An 18,958-nucleotide genomic window follows, 5' to 3' on the forward strand; every position below is an offset into this window, starting at 1 on the left:
CTCTAGACAAGATACAAAAGGAGCAAGTCCTTAAATATTCTGGGGCTGACATTCCCTACTCCACAGAGCACTTAACACTTCTCCAATTAAATTAATGATTTGAATACTGAGTGCTTTTAGTTCTAGCAATCTACAGTTTTGTTATTCCAAATGAAGTCCTTTAAGATACAAAGCTCTGGCTAAAATAAACTAGAACCTGTAGTAGGATCCCTTCACAGCCTTACATCGTGTGTGTGTGTGTGTGTGTGTGTGTGTGTGTGTGTGTGTGTGTGTGTGTGTGTGTGTGTGTGTGTGTGTGTGTGTGTGTGTGTGTGTGTGTGTGTGTGTGTGTGTGTGTGTGTGTGTGTGTGTGTGTGTGTTTACATTTATATTTTTCCCCATTCAATCCTTTTGGCTGAAATACATTCATATATTATTTGGCCTTTTTTCGTGTGTGTGTGTGTGTGTGTGTGTGTGTGTGTGTACATTTAGAGTGTGTGTGTGTGTGTGTGTGTGTGTGTGTGTGTGTGTGTACATTTATATTTTTCCCCATTCAATCCTTTTTTCCCCATTCAATCCTTTTGGCTGAAATACATTCATATATTATTTGGCCTTTTTTATCCTCCCCTGTCACTCAAGCCAAACTTCCACTCCTTTACTAATACCCCACCTCCAGTTGTCATTTTGCTGTGGAATTTTATCTTCTTCATTAGAGTTCTCTTTTAAAATTTCATTTCATCATAAATCTGGCATGTGAGGTTTTAATTGCTCTGTCACAGTTTTCTCTTCTTCAGTCAATGGTGACAACTCCAGGTCTGTATGCTTTTATCATGGTCATGGTCTTATTCAAAGTAGTACAAATGCGGTTCTTGGTCTCTTTCTGCTCAACAACGACTGGCTTAAAACGTGCATACAAGGTTTGATATCGAGACTTTAAGGCTGTCAATTCCTTTAAAAGGGTAACTGGATTTTTCTTGCCTGCTGAATCAGGGTGTTTAGCCTTGATTTCATATTCCAGCCAGTACTGAATGTAATCCAGGTCAGAATCAGCTTTCTGGAACATGAGTTCCAGCTTATTGACCTCCGCCTCCATGTTTAATAGTTCCACAGCCTTACATCTTGACAATGATATTTTGCTTAAAAGAAATGTTCATTATTATTATGGGAGCAACTGGAAAAATAAAGAATTTAAATGGCAGGAGAAATTTGAGAATTACTGACTGTTGTTAATAGTGTTCCATTTCTTTTTTAATTTCAGAAGGACTCCTACAGAACCAACACATCACATTATCAACCAAAACTCTGGCTTCTCTCTTGCAGCCAATTCAAAGAATAGAGGAGTTGAAAGAAAATGAAGAACATTTGGGGTGGGGGGAGGGGGGAGAAGGAGGAGCGGGAGGTGTTGGGGAGGCTATGTACATAACTGGAGCTGGCCCATCCTGTCATCACACAAATAGTTTTACAGTTATAATCATAATAACCTCCATTTAAAATGCCTGGGATTTCCTGTCTGATGGAGGGATCATTAATGCACAAAAGATGTCACTTAGTACCTTTACAAGCTTTAAGTCTGTGCTAAAAATAACATTAAATTATTATATATTTGCTGCACTGCTATAAAGCAGTTCTAAAACTCCACAACAGGGGTGGTTATACAACAGTGAATGTAATGTAAATGAATGACACATTTTTAATGCTAAAGTTATTACAAGCATTATCACAAGTATACCTTTAATACAGAGGGATTACAGACACATCAAAAAGGTTCAGAATTCAATCTTGCCTTTTTACTAATTATAGCAGCAACAAACTCTTTAAAATAAGATACATAAATACATAAGAAGTTATTAATTCAGTTTACAGTCTGTGAAGTACAAACCTGATTTCTTAACATGGTAAATCTCCAAGGAATCCTTGACCTGTAAATTGAAAATCTTTTTATAGAAGTACTATATAATGCATTTAGGTTATCCTCCTAGAAATTTCTCACTTAATATACTTTATATATTCCTTATAGCCACTAAATCCCTGCAATAGGTTTTAAGTAAAATAAGTAAACAATAAATAAAAACAACACATTTAAGAAATGTCTACTAAACCCAAGATATTGACAAAGACATAAAGTATTCGAACTGTACTACGTCCAATGGAACCTAAATCAAGAAGAGATAAATTCATGGAAACATAAATAACAGCTAAATACAAAATAACCATATAGATTACTTGCCATAGAAACAGGAAGATAAAATTGGTTAAGAGTTTCAGAGAAGCGAGCAACCATTGCAGTCTACTGCAGTGTGAAATACCCCTACTAGTTGTGAGTATATGTTGATGGGATTGAATGCAGGGTCTCAAGCATTGTAAGAAAATGGGCCACCACTGAACTCCATTCTCAGGCCTGGATTTGGAATGAACTGCATGTTGAAGAACAAGCAAAATCTGGAAAGTGAGGCAAAAACAAGAGGGGGATAAAGATACCTTTGATTAAGCTTCATATAAGTCACTAGGTATCTGCTGAGTCTGTGCAAAGTACCAGAAATGCAAAGATGTGGTCTTCCGTGTGATCTCTGGACACATTTCTTCTTGTTGGCCTAAACTATGCTAACTAAGCATGTCAAAGACTTTATTTTACTCAGTACCCAGAAAATATCACTAAGGGGGAGCTAATTTATCTTGTCAATTTTCAGATGACTTCAGGTAAGTTAAGAGAACGTATATAGATGCCCAGTCACATAGCAAAAAAGAGCTGGAACCAGAAGCCGGCTGTAAAGATGCAAAAACCAACCCTCTTAACTATTCTATTTAACAACTTAGCATGGCAGTTCATACCTGTAATCCTACCACATAGGATGCTAAGGCAGGAGGATCACAAATTCAAGGCCAGTCTGGGATACATGGTAAAACACTGTTTCAGAAAAAAAAAAAAAAAGAAACTACTCACAGTCATTATATTTACTACCTAATATTGCCATTAAAAATAGAGAAATCTGCTGCTGAGTCCAAGTAAAAAAAAATAAAAAATAGATAAACTCATGACTGGGTCTTAACATTTCCTATCACTCCTATCCTAGGAATGGTAATAGAGTTAAGCCAGGCACTGGTGGTTCGTGCCTATAATCCTAAAAGCTGAAATCTGAGGATCATAGTGCAAAGTCAGCCTAGTCAGGAAAGTCCATGAGACTCTTATCTCTAATTAACTATCAAAAACCCAGAAGTGGAGCTGGGCTCAAGTGTCAGAGACTAGTCTTGAGTACAAAAGCTCAAGGACAGTGCTCCCTGGACCAGTACAACGAAATAAAAATTAAAAAAAAAAAGTCAAAGGACTTTTGTCTTTGAAGCCATTACCCATTCATTGAGCAAAATTATTATGTGAGAGGATTTTTGTTTAGTAAGCTGGGTGGAGGCTCCTTTCACAATTTTGACCCCACCCTCCAAAGACCTAACTGGTTGGCCCATACTGAGTATGCTACAAGCTCAGTAAATGTAAAAATACCATATCCTGCCCAAGAAAAACAACCAGAAAAACCCAACACAAAACCTGGTTACAGTGCTATTCATAGTTGGTGGTATTTTGCTTCGCAGTTGAGTCTTTTCTGTTAGCTAACATTGTGAAGTATGAAATTTAGGAGACATAAAGTAGCTATGTTTTTTTTCAAAGGGAATATGAAAAGTTTATGTAAAGAAAGCAAATGGCGCTGAAAACTTTCGGTATAAAGCTATCAAATACCTAGCAGTCTTCCTTATCAAACCTTTACCAGAAGGAAGGAAAGTCTGCGCTGGCATGGATGTTACCAACCTTGTTCGTTCTTGGGTTCAACATGAGTGGCTTGCCTTTCTCTTTCCGGTGCAGACGACGGCATGCCAAAGTACATGGAGAGGTGGCTACTCTTAACCGGGAAAACATGTTTTCTTTCACCTTCAGAGAAAGCAAATAAACCAGTGAGGAAACAAAGAACTGCATGTGCATTGTCTGTCAGTTTTCAAAAGCAAGTTTAGAATGCTCATCTTTCCCTGAGAGACCATGCTGTTTCAGAACACATTTATACTTCCACAGGCTGTAGCAATTGTAAGGCAGGGATGGTAGAGGCAAGCTCAATTTTCTTCGTAACACTCTTAAGTTCCTGGGCCATTAACCACAGCTACTATTTACACCTATCATATGCCAGAATCTGTGCCAAACATATAACTTCTTTTTTTAACATGTAACTTCTTACTGCACCAGTGTGGTGAGGTATATGTCTTCATGTGAGAAAATATATAAATATAAATATAAATAGAGATGTTAAGAAACAAATGAACATTTAATGAACGTCAAGGAGAGTGTATTTTGGTTTTGTTTTTTCCTTTTTTGGTCCTGGGGCTTGCCTAGATGCTGGCCCTGAGCTTCTTTTACTAAGGGCTAACACTCTACTACTTGAGCCACAGCACCACTTCCATTTTTATTTCTGAGTAGTTTATTGGAGGTAAGAATCTCACAGACTTTTCTGCCCAAGCTGGCTTCAAACCAGGATCCTCAGATCACAGCCTCCTGAGTACCTAGGATTATAGGAGTAAGCCACCAGCACCAGGCAGGAGTTTTAATGAGTCCTGGCTCCACTTGAGCAAAAAAGCTGAACAAGAACTCAAATCCCTGAGTTCAGGCCCCAGTACTGGCCAAAACAAAACAGTCTGGGAGTTCAGTTTGGAAGTAGGAAAAAAATGACAGGAAAACTAAAATACACACATTTTGGGCCAAAAAGCTATCAAAAAATCTTAATCTAGACATTTGTTTATTGGTGCCAGTACTGGGGCTTGAACTCAGGACTTTTGGCTCTTCTTTGCATTTTTGCTCTACTATTTGAGCCACTGCTCTACTTTTGTCATTTTGCTGGAAATAGAGTCTCATGGATTTTCCTCCCTGGGCTGGCTTCAAACTACCTGAGACTATCTCCAATCAACCACCAGAAAACCAGAAGTGGCGCTGTGGCTAAAGTGGTAGAGTGCTAGCCTTGAGCTGAAGAGCTCAGGGACAGAGCCCAGGCACAGAGTTCAAGACCCATGACCAACAAGAAAAAAGAAAAAGAAAAAAAGAAGAAGAAGAAAATTCATATATTTTAAAATCAACTGTTTTAAAGGAAATGATTCACAGACATTGACATTTTTATTGAGGTGAGGTTTCACTATATATTCTAGACTGGCATTGAACTCAAGATCCTCCTGTTTCAGCCTCTTTGGCTACCAGGCCTGGCTTCAAAGCTCTTAACAGTTTACCGTTGCCACTTCCATCTACTTCCAAAATACCTTCATAACACAAAAGGAAACATATTCCCATTACAGATATTCCTCATGCCTCCTTCCCAACTGTATTTATGGATTTGCCTCTTCTAGATATTTCGTATAAATGCATTGCTTAATACGACCACTTACAGTATCAAGAATCAAGACATGAGCCAGGAGCTGGTGGCTTGCACCTACAATCCTAGCTACTCATGAGGCTGAGCTCTGAGATAAGAGTTCGAAACCAGCCAGGGCAGAAAAGTCTGTGAGTCTCTCATTTTCAACTAACTAGATAAAACAAACAGGAAAAAACAGAAGCAAAGCTGTGGCTCAAGCAGCAGAACCTCAACGTGAGTGAAAACAGTAAGGAAGAGCATAAGGCCTGGAGTTCAAGCCTCATATTGGCATATCCTGTCCCCTCTCCCCCAAATCTAGAAATAAATACTACAAAACAAGTGACCTATTTTGTCAAAAATATTAATGCCACAAAAGACAAAGAACTATTGCAATTCATCAAAATTTAATAGATGATAACTAAGTACAAAACTTGACCATGGACTAGACTACATTATTGGGGGAAAATGTTTTTTTTTTATAAAGAGTATGACTGAGAAAATTTAAATGTTGAAGACAGTAGAGATTATATTTTATGTAATTTAAAATTTTCTGAATTTGATAATCATATAAAATATGTTCTTGCTCTCAATGTACACTACAGGGTAGTATACATCGTATCTCATATATGTTATATAATATATATTATATATAATTTTAAATGTTACATATTATATATTATATCATATATCTGTTACATATTACATATTATATACATAATATATATAACATATATGTGCATATGTAACCTGTCTTTCAAAGTGATTTGGAAATAGACTTCAAGAGAGAAATAAATACAATCAAATACACATATTAAATGGAAAGACAAAGGGTGAACAAATTCAGCAATGGTACTTATTGGACATTATGTTGTAGATGAATTATACAACTTATGGGTGGGGATGAAAGGGAAAAACTGGGAGAGAGTGAGGGAAGGGGTGACACTGTCCAATAAGAAATGTACTCTTTAAGTAACTGTAACCCTTCCGTACATTACTTTTATAATAACAATAAAAATTTAAAATAACATATCCCATAAAAAAATGTTCTCTCTTTTTTTTTTTGCCTTTTCTTTTTTGGTACTGGGGATCGAACCCAGGACATTGCACTTGCTAGGCAAGCGCTTTGCCACTGAGCTACATCCCAGCCCAAGAAATGTTCTCTTTACCTGACATATAACTATAACCCCTCTGTATATCACCTTTATAGTAAAAATTAAAATAAAAAATACATATATTAGACTATGTTTATAAAACCAAATCCAAAATATAGTTTAACCAACTAAAGGAAATCCCTAAGCCCGTAGGTACTGTGGCTTACATACATAATCCCACTTACTCCCAGCTACTCAGACGACAAAGACTAAAAGGATAGTGGGTCAATAAAGTTAGGAAGAACCACTTCAACAAATAAGCCAGGTATGCTGGCCAAGGATCTCAGCTGTACAGGATGCATTAAGTATGCTGGCCAATGATCTCAGCTGTACAGGAGGCATTAAGTAGGAAAATCTTGATTTGAGGTCAGCAAAAAAAAAAAAAAGTAAGACTATCAAAATAATTAATTAAAAGCAAAAGAGCTGGAGGTGTAATTCAAGTGGTAGAGCATCTATCTAGCAGATAAGAAATCAAAGTCCTCCACCAAAAATATCTCTGAAGATCAGTCTTTTAAAGGAAGATTTTAAAATAAGCTTTTTAAAATTTCCCAATGTCCAGATTTATACAAAAGTTACAAAAATAGTACAGAATTGTTATATACAGTTTCCCCCTTCTCATGTTTCCATAGGAGAATCTGACACAATAGGTTTTCTAATGAAGAAAAATGTTCACTATACTTTAGATAGCATCCTCAGACAAGTCCTTGGCTTCAAAGCGGCTCAGCTGTATTGTTTTATGAGAAAAACAATATTGTGTTATGGGAGTGGCATTTGGCACTCAACGATGGGCTTGTGGCTTGTTTTTGTTCAGTCCTTGACCCAAGAAAGGTCTTTACATTTTTATATGGTTGCATGCACAAACATCCATGCCCAGAGATGCTTGTGGCTCACAATGGTAAAGTAGTGACTCACTAGTCATCACCAAAAAATGTTGCTGCCCAGAATAATAAAGGCTACAGATTCCTGTGATCTGAAAAGCACAATATCTGCTACCTGTGTTTTACACGCACATGAACGCATGCACACATGCACATACACCCACATACCACACCCAGGTCTGGATGATAGTGGCATTATTTCTGAATTAGGTCTATAAGTATATCAATTCATAGATCAGCAACCAAGCGATGTTTTGTGTATGTGGTGGTACTGGGATTGAACTCATAGTTTTGTTCTCTTGATTAGCTTTTTCACTCAAGGCTAGTGCTCTTCCACTTAAGTCACACCTCCACTTCCAGCTTTTCCTATTCACTTGAGATACAACTGTTCTGTTTGGGTTGCTCTGGAACCTCAGATCACAGCCTCCTGAGGAGACAGGAATTCAGGCATGTGCTCAAATAAACAACTCAAAAAAATTTTTTTTCATCAAGGTCTTTTTAGCAGCCCAGTCTGGCAGCAAATTCAAGATCCTAGCAAACTGTCAGATGCTTATCAGTAATTTTCTCTTTCTTTGAGTCCATGATGATTATAAAGTGACTACAAAAAAGGGTACTAAGGAGGAAGGTGGGAGACTTTTTATTAATTTGCAGAACTCAGCGAAAGTACCTCTTAGATTGCCTCTTACATAGTCATACAAACACTTCAGACAACAATTCTTACATAGTCCTACAAACACTTTAGACAACAATTCTGTGAGGCCTCTCTCTTACTATACAGCCATTTCTGTGACCAGACAGAAATGCAAGGGTTTAGGATTAAGCAATTCTCCAGCAGAGAGCAATGGAGTGTCCTATAATTGAATTCAATTCTGATCCTGTCTCCAATGAACACAGGGTTGAGGGCTCGGCCTCACAAAGCTGCCTGTACTTCAGCTGTCACCTATACTTCTAACCAACCAGCTTATGTATATGGGTTCCACCAAGGGGTCTGACAATTTGCTGGGACAGTTCACAAAACTCAAGGAAAAATACGACTATGCCTATGATTTTTATTATAAAGTATATATAGAAAGGATACTGATCAATAGCTAGATGATGAGATACACGGGGCAGTCTATGGGAGGGAGTAGAGCACACCAGCACTTTCGTGTGTTTGGAGAGGAGAAGCTCAAGAAATCCTGTTCTAGAGTGTACTAACAATGCCCTTTCCTGAAGTCAAGGGTGAGGCTGAGCCTTCACTAAGACCTTCACAGAGACCAGCCCGTGAACTTCCCAAGGGGAACTACCCCCAACTGACCTCTTTTGCATTAACTGAGACGGTCAAAAGGAGTCATCATGAATAATAAAGGACACTCCTGCCACTCACAAAACTCTTAAAAGAGGTTTAGCTTTGTGCCAGAACAGGAACAAAACCCAAACTTTTCATCCAATACTTCAATATGTAATTATGACCCAAATATCCTTTATAGAACTTCCTTCCCAAAACAGAACAGCAACACACACACACACACACACACACACACACACACACACACACACACACACACACACACACACACACACACACACACACACACACACACACACACACACACACACAATCAAGTATATAAACCTTAAATTTAATGGTACTTTCCTCTGAGTGGCTTTACATATATATACAGGCTGATCTTGAAGCACAACTACAGCTACTACAAATATTAGACATTATCTACTTTAATCCTCTGGTCTTTTCTCCCTACTACTTTAAAGCTCTTAAATGAGAGAAGGAAAGGGTCAGAGGCAGAAAATGACATGCCCGATTTCACTTACCTGTCCCAAATTTTTCAGCCCTTCAGATTGTGTTGTGCTTCTTTATTCCATATGTCTCCTCCCTTCCCTTCCTTCCTTTCAACGTTCCATTTTTCAAGGCAACATTTCAATGATTACCTAATTTCCCAAACTTAAATTCTTGGTTTTTTTTTTTTTTTTTGGAGGGGGGAGGGTGGTACTTAAGGTGTGTTGTTTTTGTTTTGTTCCATTCCTAGGCACTGTCCCTGAGTTGTTCTGCTCAAGGCTTGTACTCTACCACTTGAGCACAGCTCCACTTCCAGTTTTTCTGGTAGTGAGTTGGAGATAAGTATCTTTCCTGGGCTAGCTTGGAACTTCAATCCTCAGATCTCAGCCTCCTGAGTAGCTAGAAATACAGGTGTGAGTCACCAGCACCTAGCTCACTTCAATTTTTCTATCTACATTTCTACTGGACTTAAAACAATCACCTGTACATGTTTTGTAACTTAAAATTCTAATTTTGGCTAGACAAAGGTGTCTTATGCCTGTAATCCTAGCTATTCAAGAGACTAAAATCTGAGGATTGTGGTTTGAAGCCAGACAGCCAGAGGCAGACAAATCCTTGAGATTCTTACTCCTAATGAACCAAAAAGCCAGAAGTGGGAGGGCTGCTCAAGTGGTAGAGAGCACAAGGCCCTGATTTCAACCTCCAGTACTAGTACATGCATGCACATGTGCACACACACACACACACACACCTCGTTTTACTAAACAGATTTTTTAAGACTCTTCCATGACTTCAGTATCGTAGTCTTAAGTCTGCCTAGATCTAGAGGGTTTACAGCCTAAAAGCAATTTTTTCCATTAGTGTCTGCTCTAAATGGGCAGAATTCTAAACCGAACTTCAAGGGTTTAGGATTCTACTTACTGTGTGGTTTCCCAGTTCATCTAATATTGGTTGCTAAAGATGAACAGGACCTGGGGAATCAGTTTCTATCTCCTGTAGAGCAATAAACACTTTGGACCCTAGGTGGAATTTATTGTTCTCTAGCTACCCAAGGGTTATCTGTCTTCAGCTCCAACTCATTGCTAGAGGCTCTTTATTCCTGCATGAAGTTATTTCCCTTTGGTGCTTTCAAAGTTGGCTCTGTGTTCCTATTTCACTTCTATTATGCTTGTAGAGAAGGAAAGGGGTTTTGTTTTGGTTTGTTTTTGTGCTAGTCCTGGGGCTTTGAACTTAGGGCCTGGGCTTGAGCCTAGCTGCTGTTAGCTTTTCCTGCTCAAGACTGATCTTCTACTACAGCTCTACTTCAAGTTTTTTTGGTGATTAAAGATGAGTCTCATAGGCTTTCCTACCTGGGCTGGCTTAAAAAAAAAATTAATAGGAACTGAACAAGGAAGGGTTTCACTAAGCTATTTCCATACATGTCAACTATGTATTTTGCTCAACCTCACCCACTCTCTCCAACTCCACTTCCTCTTCTTAATACAATTTTAATAGATTTCATTGTACTATTTTCATACATGTGAGTAAACTAAGCAGCCACATTCATCCTCATTCACCTTCTTGGTTAGCCTTACTCAACCCCAAGGGTGCTCAACTCCTCACAAAAGCCTGTTTTACAGAAAGGAAGATTCTAATATATGACTAATCACCCACCTGAAAGTGGAAGCTGATTCACTCCTCTCTATGTTGTAATTCTTTAGTCATCTACAGTGCACATGCCAGGATCAGAATGAGAACTACAGTACTGCTCTCAAACTCCTACTTAAACCTGCAGCCATCCATGCCTGGATCGCACTTGCAGAATGTACATTCAACAGAATTTATCAAATCTATTACCATGAAAGTCCTTTGGCTTCTTTTGTAGAAGTTTTTTAAAAAAATAAAACCTATGAACATAAACAAAAAAACCCCAAACAACCTGATATCCTTTTCATCCTTGTTTTTAAATTCAAAAATATACATCACCATAGGCTTCCTAAGATATTTAAATTTTTGTTGTTTTTTTTTTTGAGACAGGTACTAGCTATGTAACAAAGGTTTGCCTTGAACTTTTTCTTTGTTGGTGGTGGTCATGGGGCTTGAAATCGGGGCCTGAGATTTTTGGCTCAATGCTAGCACTCTACTACTTTGAGCCATGGCTCCAGTTCCAGTTTTCTGATGGTTAATTGCAGATAAATGTCTCATAGACTTTCTTTCCTTGGCTGGCTTCAAACTAATTCTCAAGTTTCAGCCTCCTGAGTAGTTAGGCTTACAGGCAGATGCCACCAGTGCCCAGCTTGGCCTTAACAAGGGTTGAATTCAGAGGCCTGATACTAGCTTGGCTTGCTTGCTTACCTCTGGTACTCTACCATTTGAACCATGTCTCTAGCCTGTATTTTTGCTGTTTTATAAAAAATAGTCCTGAGGACTTTCTGCAATCAAATTTCAATCTTCCATATCTCTGAGAAGCTAGAATTACAGATGTGAGACAACAGCAGCTCCCAAGCTGCTCTTGAACTCAAGATCTTGCTGCTTCTACCTCCTGAGGGTTAGGACTGCAGGAATTTACAAGCAAGGTCCCAGTTACCCCCAAGGTTTTTCACAATTTCTTTGTGCCTAGGACTCTTTTTTAATTAATTAATTTGTACATGTGGTAGCAAGGAATCGAACCTAGGGCCTCAGGCATGCTAGGCAAGCACTTTACCAATAACCACATTCCTGGCCCTGGTGCCTAGGAATCTTCACTACCTCAATCTAACAGTAATTTGACGTCAATTGATTACATATATTTCAGAAGAAAAAACAGGGATAGAGGCACTGCTTTGAGCAAACTCTAGTGATTCTATTTAGACAGAGAGTTTGCTTTATAAGAGATTCCTCACTGATGTGTTCAAATAGTGAGTGCTGCAGCACAGTTTTAGATTTCAAGTAATTCAAATTTGGCTTCGGTAGCTGTTTTTAGGGTGGTATTGCATGGAAAATCTCTATCCTTTCCTTTTCAGTTATTAAGGTACCACAGAAGGTATGAGCGGCTGGTTCTAGGCATAGGAATTCTGTATATGCCAAGTTTCTACAACTAGAAAAATAATAATTAGCCCAATAACACATTACTAATAATACTAGTTACAGCAAAGTAGTAAAAAAAAAATGTACTAAACAACTTCTTTCTGCCCCATACCCCAAAAGATGGCTACAATAGTATTAACAGGAGAAGTCAGATGCAAGTGGCTCATGCTTATAATCCTAGCTGCTCAGAAGGCTGAGATCCTAGGATCACAGCTCAAAGCCAGCCTGGGCAGGAAAGCCCACGACTCTTATCTCCAATTAACCAGCAAAAAACAAAACAAAACAAAAACACACACACAAAACCCCTAACCCCCCTCCAAAAAACCCCACAAAAAACAGAAACAGAATGGCAGCTCAAGTGGTAGCATGCTAACTTTGAGCAAAAAAGCTCAGGAAAGCCATTGCCCAGGCTGTAAGTTCAAGACCCAAGACAGGCACAAAAAAAAATAAAATAAAATAAAAAAATAAAACAGAAGAGATGACACTTGGTTGAGTGGAAAAAAAAAAACCCTAAATGATTCTACCATTTTAAAAACATGTTAAAAAAGAATGATATGTGTGGTTCTACCATGAAAAGTGAGCATTGTTTACCACAATAAAAACTTTGGCACCGAAAAAAAATTAGATTAGCACTACCACAATATACTGGTGAAGTAAGCAAACCTAAAACAATGTGGAATACATCATAAATAAAAGCGGATGTGAAAAAAAACAACTCATATTTTGCTGAAATGAGAATGGGTCTAGCAATGTCTTGATAATAGAGGACTTTCTTTGATTTCAAGTTCCGGAAAAGTCTTACTTCCCTTAGATAATTGGTCCTTGATTTCCCTTGATTGTGCTCATATTTGATTTGTTTTTGCTTATATTTAACACCTTTATTAGGTGTATGTGTTTTCTACTACTTTTGTTAGGATAAATTCCACATACCTGACATGGTTTTGGGGTTATATAAGCTTTGTGTTAGCTGCTGGTCTTTAAGAGACCACCAGCAGTCCCTCCAACTCTCCAATAAAGACTGGAAATTTGGCCTTTTAAGTGGTGGCTTCTCTGTTTCTCACAACTGAGTTCCTCTACAATACTGTAATTAGAAATTAAGATCAGTATTTATTTTGATACATGAAACTTTTACTTTCAGTTCTTGGTTAAAAATCTTTCTCTTATCAAATGCTGAATTTCATCTTTCTAACCTTTGACTGAGTCACCTATGATGCCCAAATTAGAGAATTTAGGTAAAAGCACCATAATTAATGAGTTGAGGTGGTAAAACATTCAAATTAATAGAGAACTTGATTGTATTATTGATAGATATTAAAATATTTTAGATAGCTATTAAAATAAAATAATTCTCACAGCATCTTTAAAACAGATATAATTCTAAAAGAAAACTTAAGGAAAACAGTCTGTTAAGATTAAAACTCAGGACAGTTACAAACAGTGGTGGTCTCATGGAAGCACAATAGAAAGGGAGGCACCTAACACCCCACTATTTTTCCAGATAAAACTAAAACAAATGAGCAAAGCAGAAACAGAAAACAAAAGAAGGTGAGTATGCAAAATAAAATTGCTTACTATGATTTATGGGACACGCCTCATTTCTCACCCAGTAAGGCCACTGCCCTTCACCCTGCCCTGCGCTTTACAACTGTGAGCACTGATAACAGGAGGGCTCTTGAACTGAGAGCCATGGAACTGCCTCTCAGTGGTGTTTACAAGCAGGATTGTTAGGACTGAAACTGTTAGGCCACTGGCTGATAGAGACTACTCTATTCTCCCAGAGTGTCTGGGGGATGTAGGGACAGACAGGTGGTCAATCCCTCGAGGGGAGAGAGAGGCACTGTTCACTAGAGTGAAGTCATGAGTTGGGTAACTGCACAAGCTTTGCAGTTAGATAAGACTTGAATGTGAATCTTAACTCAGCTAATTACTACTTTAGAATCAGCTGTCACCCACATGTTCCCAAATGATCTGAGTTGGTGTTGCTCTGGGAAAGGTTTTCACCAATGTATGAACAAATGAGGAGAAACTAGTCCTATTCATCATACTAAACTTATTCTTTGTTTTTATGGGGTTTGTTGTTTGTCTTGTTTCTGTTTGTTGGTTATAGGGCTTGAACTCAGGGCCTAGGTGCAGTTCTGAGCCTTTTGCTTAAGACTAGCATTCCACCACTTTGATCCACAGAGCCACCTCCAGTTTTCTGGTAGTTAACTGGAAATAAACAGTCTCACAGACTTTCCTGCTTTGAACCATGATCCTCAGATCTCAGCCGCCTAAATAGCTAGGATTACATGCATGAGCTACCAGTGCCTGTTGTTTTTATGTTTGTTAGGACTCTTCTCCCTTTTTGCTGTTAAAAAAAAAAAGTGAGTGAGTGTGTGAGTATGTGTGTGTGTATGTGCTGGTTCTGGAGCTTGAACTCAGGGCCTGAGTGCTGTTCCTGAGTTTTGTTTGTGTAAGGTCCATTCCTGGATGGTGAACAGACCCCGTCTAGTACCTGCGTTACCTAGGTGACTGGCACACCCGGAAGAGGTCACATCTGCATCCGCTGAGATCACATCTGAATTTGATATGGCCACACCTTTCTCTGCCCATACCTTAGATAAGGCCTAGCCCAGGCCCAGACGCTCTCTTTTCTAGCTCTTTCCCAGCTCTCTCTCTTTCTCAGGTCTTTCCCAGGCTTTTCCCAGCCACGTGGAGTGCCAACCTGGCCTGGTCCCAGCAGGTCTACTGAATAAACCTACCCCTTACCTGAATACCATGTGCGTGGTGCTGTTCTTACTCAGCTACCTCTTTTTAAAAACCTAACAGTTTGCTCAAAGCTAGCACTTTACTACTTGAGCCACAGCTCCACTTCTAGCTTTTTTGGTAGTTCATTAGGGATAAGAGTCTTATGGACTTTTCTGCCTGAGCTGGGTTTGAACTGCCATCCTCAGATCTCAGCCTCCCAAGTAGCTATAATAAGAGGTATGAGGTACATATACATACATACATACATACATATATATATGTATATATATATATATATGTTTTTGGGGGGGCAGTCTTGGAGCTTGAACTCAAGGCTTGGGTACTGTCCCTGAGCTTCTTTTGCTCAAGGCTAGCATTCTACCACCTGAGGCACAGCACCACTTTGGGCTTTTTCTGTGTATGTGGTACTGATGAACTGAACCCAGGGCTTCATGCATGCTAGGCAAGTACTCTACCACTTAGCCACATTCCCAATCCTAAAGTATCTTATCTTTTAAGAAAGGATGGGGCAACAGATTGCAGTAGTTCTTAAAGTCATTAATCTTCACAGAATTAAAAGTTGGCAATCTCCCATCTGGTCCCAATATCCTTCTACACACACACTTCAAAAGCTTGTCCATGGAGGATAGGGGAAAATAGTCCTAATAGTCAGTGTCATAAGTGAAAATGGAACTAAGATATTGAGGGGATGAGTGGGGTTGGGAGAGATGGGGAGAAGGATGAGGGGGAGGTACTCTGTATTCGTACACTGACATGTTGAACTGAAACCCCTCTAAACTAAAAATAATAAAATTATAATTTAAAAAACTTGTCTGCAAAGTGCAATCTGAGATCCACTCCATTGTCTCATTTTCTCCACCAAAGAGAGAGGGGACTTTTTAAAGACTTTTGTATAATGCTAACATACAAAATTACCAAGTACCTCTGAAACTTGCCAGTAAGTTCAAGTTAGAATTTTAAGTTAACATAAAACTTAGTATGAGGGAGAATGGAAGAGATGACTTTGCATAAGATACACTATACATATAAGTGAGTGTGTTAAACTGAAACCCACTCAACACAACCATTTGAAGATAATATTAGTAATATAAAAATGGAATCTCATGAAATTAAATACAAATTATGCACGAACATCATGACAATGAGGTTTTAGCTTTAAAAAAACCCTCTGAGAAAGCAATAGAGAGGGTTATCTGAGTAAAATATAATATATGCATACCTATAATAATACCTATATTTATATATGGTGAAAACCCTTTGTGCAATTAAAATACACACGCAGAGGAAAGTAAAATAAGGCTCTGTTGAAGGTGTGGTGATACCAGCCTGAGCATTAAGGGCTAATGAAGAGGGCGAATGTCAAAGTAGTTTGTTTGCATGCATGAAAACAGCACAATGAAACCTGTCAAAACTGGTTTAAGAAGGGGAAGAGGGAGATTTGCAAATGAGGTTGATCAAGATACATTATATACACTTGTGAAAATGTTGCAATGTATGCTAATAATTTTTAAACCCTCTGGAATGAATTTTTTCTTATGATTTTTAAAAGTTTTCTATCAGTATGCCAAAAAAAAAAAAAAACAACAAACATAAGCACGCTTCTTCTCAGTAACATCTACTGAGCAGGAATGTGCTGTTCATCTCAAGAGGATGAAGAACGTCTACAAAAACATTACCCAGCATTTCCTACAAATGCATGAGACAGCATTATGTCTGCATTTTGAGGCCTCTATGTTTAACTTTCAAGCCTTTCTAACTACCACAAAAGATTCAGGTACAGGTGACAAATCCATGCTCAATGGTGACTAATTAAAGGCCTAATATTTGAACTTTTTCCCCCTGAATTTATTTCTTCTGCAAGCCATGTAATACATTTGTGGTATATAATCAGCTATCTAGATTTATTATTTGATTTCTAGGGAAATGACTTGCTCTAACTTCCAGAATATTTTGAAAACAAAAATTTGTTACATGACTATTACTCTGCAATTAGCTGAAGGACTGGTATGATGCTTTTAAGGAACATAGATGGTTTATAAAGAGAAGGGGCAGCGCTATAAAGTTAATATTGTCTGAGTTTGAATCCAGGCTCTCACTTAAAAAAAAATGTGGTCTTGGGCAAATTACTAAGCCTTCCAAAGCCTCCGTTTCTTCGGTTGCATACTGAGAGATAAGAACAGTACAATCTCAAAAGGTTATCCAGACATAATCCATTTAGGGAACACTGCCCAGCCCATCACCAACGACAGCTGCCCAATGACTGCCAACACTAACAGAAATAACAATGCTATTCACTGCCTTGCTCACAAGTGACTGGCACAGACACTAATAAAGCAGTCCACAGATGAAGATGATAAGACGTGCTGTATGGGCACACTTCGGTTGTTGTGATCACGTTTCTAAACCACAAGGAACCTCAATTTTCTAGAATTATCTTTGGAACCACTCCTCCCCCCCCCCCCCAAAGAAACTAAGTCTCAAGTCACAACACCAGGCAGAGTTGGTTACTACGAGCGTCAAAGAAACACCTGTCAATCCTGATCCCCACATGCCATTTCATAAGAATGGACAGGACCCTGCCCATCCTGGAAGTTTCCAGCCTGCGGCAACTCTTTCTTTTCAAATGAGGAACACACGCGCCCTCACCTCGGCCGAACACCAGATGCTTCCAAAGGGGATAACGAGCCACAAAATGTCTTTAACTGGCACGAGCAGAAAGCAGGATGCTCGTGACTTGGAAGGCACCAGGCTCTGGACTCCGGGTCGGGGTGGCAGGGGCGCCCCGGCGCCAGCGCGCGGGGGAACCGAGAATGCGCGTCCCAAAAGCATGCATCGGGCAGAGCCCGGGGCGCTGGCACCGAGGACCGAGGGGGGTTGGGGGGGACCCCTGTCCTTCCCCCCCACCCCGGTGCCCATCCGCACGCGTGGAGGCCGCACGGGGCTCGCGGGGCCGGTCTGGGAAGGCCGGCGCGCACTCTGCGCCCCGCGCCCCGCGCCCGGAGCCCCGCGCGCCGCCGTGCCTGGAGGCCCGCACTGCGCGCCGCACCCCAGCCTTACCGCGTCTCACCCGCGACAGGTGGTGGTGCACCCGGAGAGGTCCGCGGCCCTGCCGCCCGCCCGCCCGTCCGTCCCGCGATGTTCAGCCTCGGCGCCGCCCGGCCTTGCTCCCTCCGCCGAGCTTCCCGAAGCCGGCGCCAGCTCAGGCTCGCTGTGGCGAGGGCGGCCCCACACTCGCCGAGGTAGCCAGGAAAGCAGCGCAGCCCGGCGCGGCCATGGGCGGACGGACGGGCGCACGGGCCAATGGGAGGCGGGCGGGCCGGGGTGGGCGGGGCTCCGCCTCAGGCCGCGCGGCCTGGCGGCCCAGGCTCGGGCTTCCTCGGCATCACCTTCCTCCGCCCGGTTCCTGGAGGTTAAGTGTCCTGGGGCCGCCCGCGCGCCCGTGCGGACGCGACCCCGAGGGCAGGTGAAGTGCGGTACAGAGCAAGAGCAGCTCGGATGTGCACAGCTCCATTAAAGAACGGAAGGCCGGCTTTACGGCAGACCCCCGCCCCGAACTTGCCCGCGTCCACCCGCGCATTGGGGAGGAGGGGGGGGGGGAGAATGGGGAAACGCAGGGTGGTGCGTTCGCGCGAGAAGACGTTCTGCGCATGCGCGGACCGGGCTGTCCCGGGTACCAATCTCGAGTCCCGGGAAGAAAGCCGTGAACCAGGATGTGGTCTGACCTGGACCACCCACGGATGGAGAGCAGGCAGGCGACAAAGACCAGAGCTGGACCCCAGGCTGGAGAATGGAAAGGAGGCAGAGAGAACACCCAGGAAATGCGAGGACTTCTGTTTCGGAGCGGCTTTTATGGTCGTGGGCACGACTCTCTCTGTTCTGCAAAATTCGATGCCGTTCTCCACGGCTCCTGGCAGAGTTACTGACGCACAGGGAGTTAGCTGACCATCCATGCCTTCACCACCGCTATAAATAGATATTTAATGTCCTCCCCGAGAAAAAGCACTACAA

At 40.7% G+C, this 18,958-nt stretch overlaps 1 protein-coding gene and 1 pseudogene across 2 annotated transcripts in view; both read right to left on the reverse strand.

Annotated features, from left to right (window-relative positions):
- Positions 1-18,486, reverse strand: part of Me2 (malic enzyme 2) — a 63,048-nt gene extending 44,562 nt beyond the window's left edge. Inside the window, exons 1-2 of one of the 2 annotated variants that reach the window (XM_070029133.1) lie at positions 18,018-18,486; positions 3,776-3,895 (exon numbers count right to left, since the gene is read on the reverse strand). In XM_070029133.1, the coding sequence (XP_069885234.1) occupies positions 3,776-3,883 (108 nt within the window). In that variant the 5' untranslated portion in view covers positions 3,884-3,895; positions 18,018-18,486. Of the gene's footprint in view, positions 1-3,775; positions 3,896-18,007 lie in introns of both variants that reach the window. The other variant, XM_070029132.1, reaches the window with a different exon arrangement.
- LOC138831566 (SKA complex subunit 2-like) lies at positions 87-1,161 on the reverse strand (annotated as a pseudogene).
- Positions 18,487-18,958: the final 472 nt, after the last annotated feature.

This window comes from Dipodomys merriami, unplaced genomic scaffold (assembly GCF_024711535.1).
Source record: "Dipodomys merriami isolate MVZ:Mamm:240054 unplaced genomic scaffold, mDipMer1.0.p SCAF_2, whole genome shotgun sequence".
In the NCBI taxonomy this organism is placed as follows: Eukaryota; Metazoa; Chordata; class Mammalia; order Rodentia; family Heteromyidae; genus Dipodomys; species Dipodomys merriami.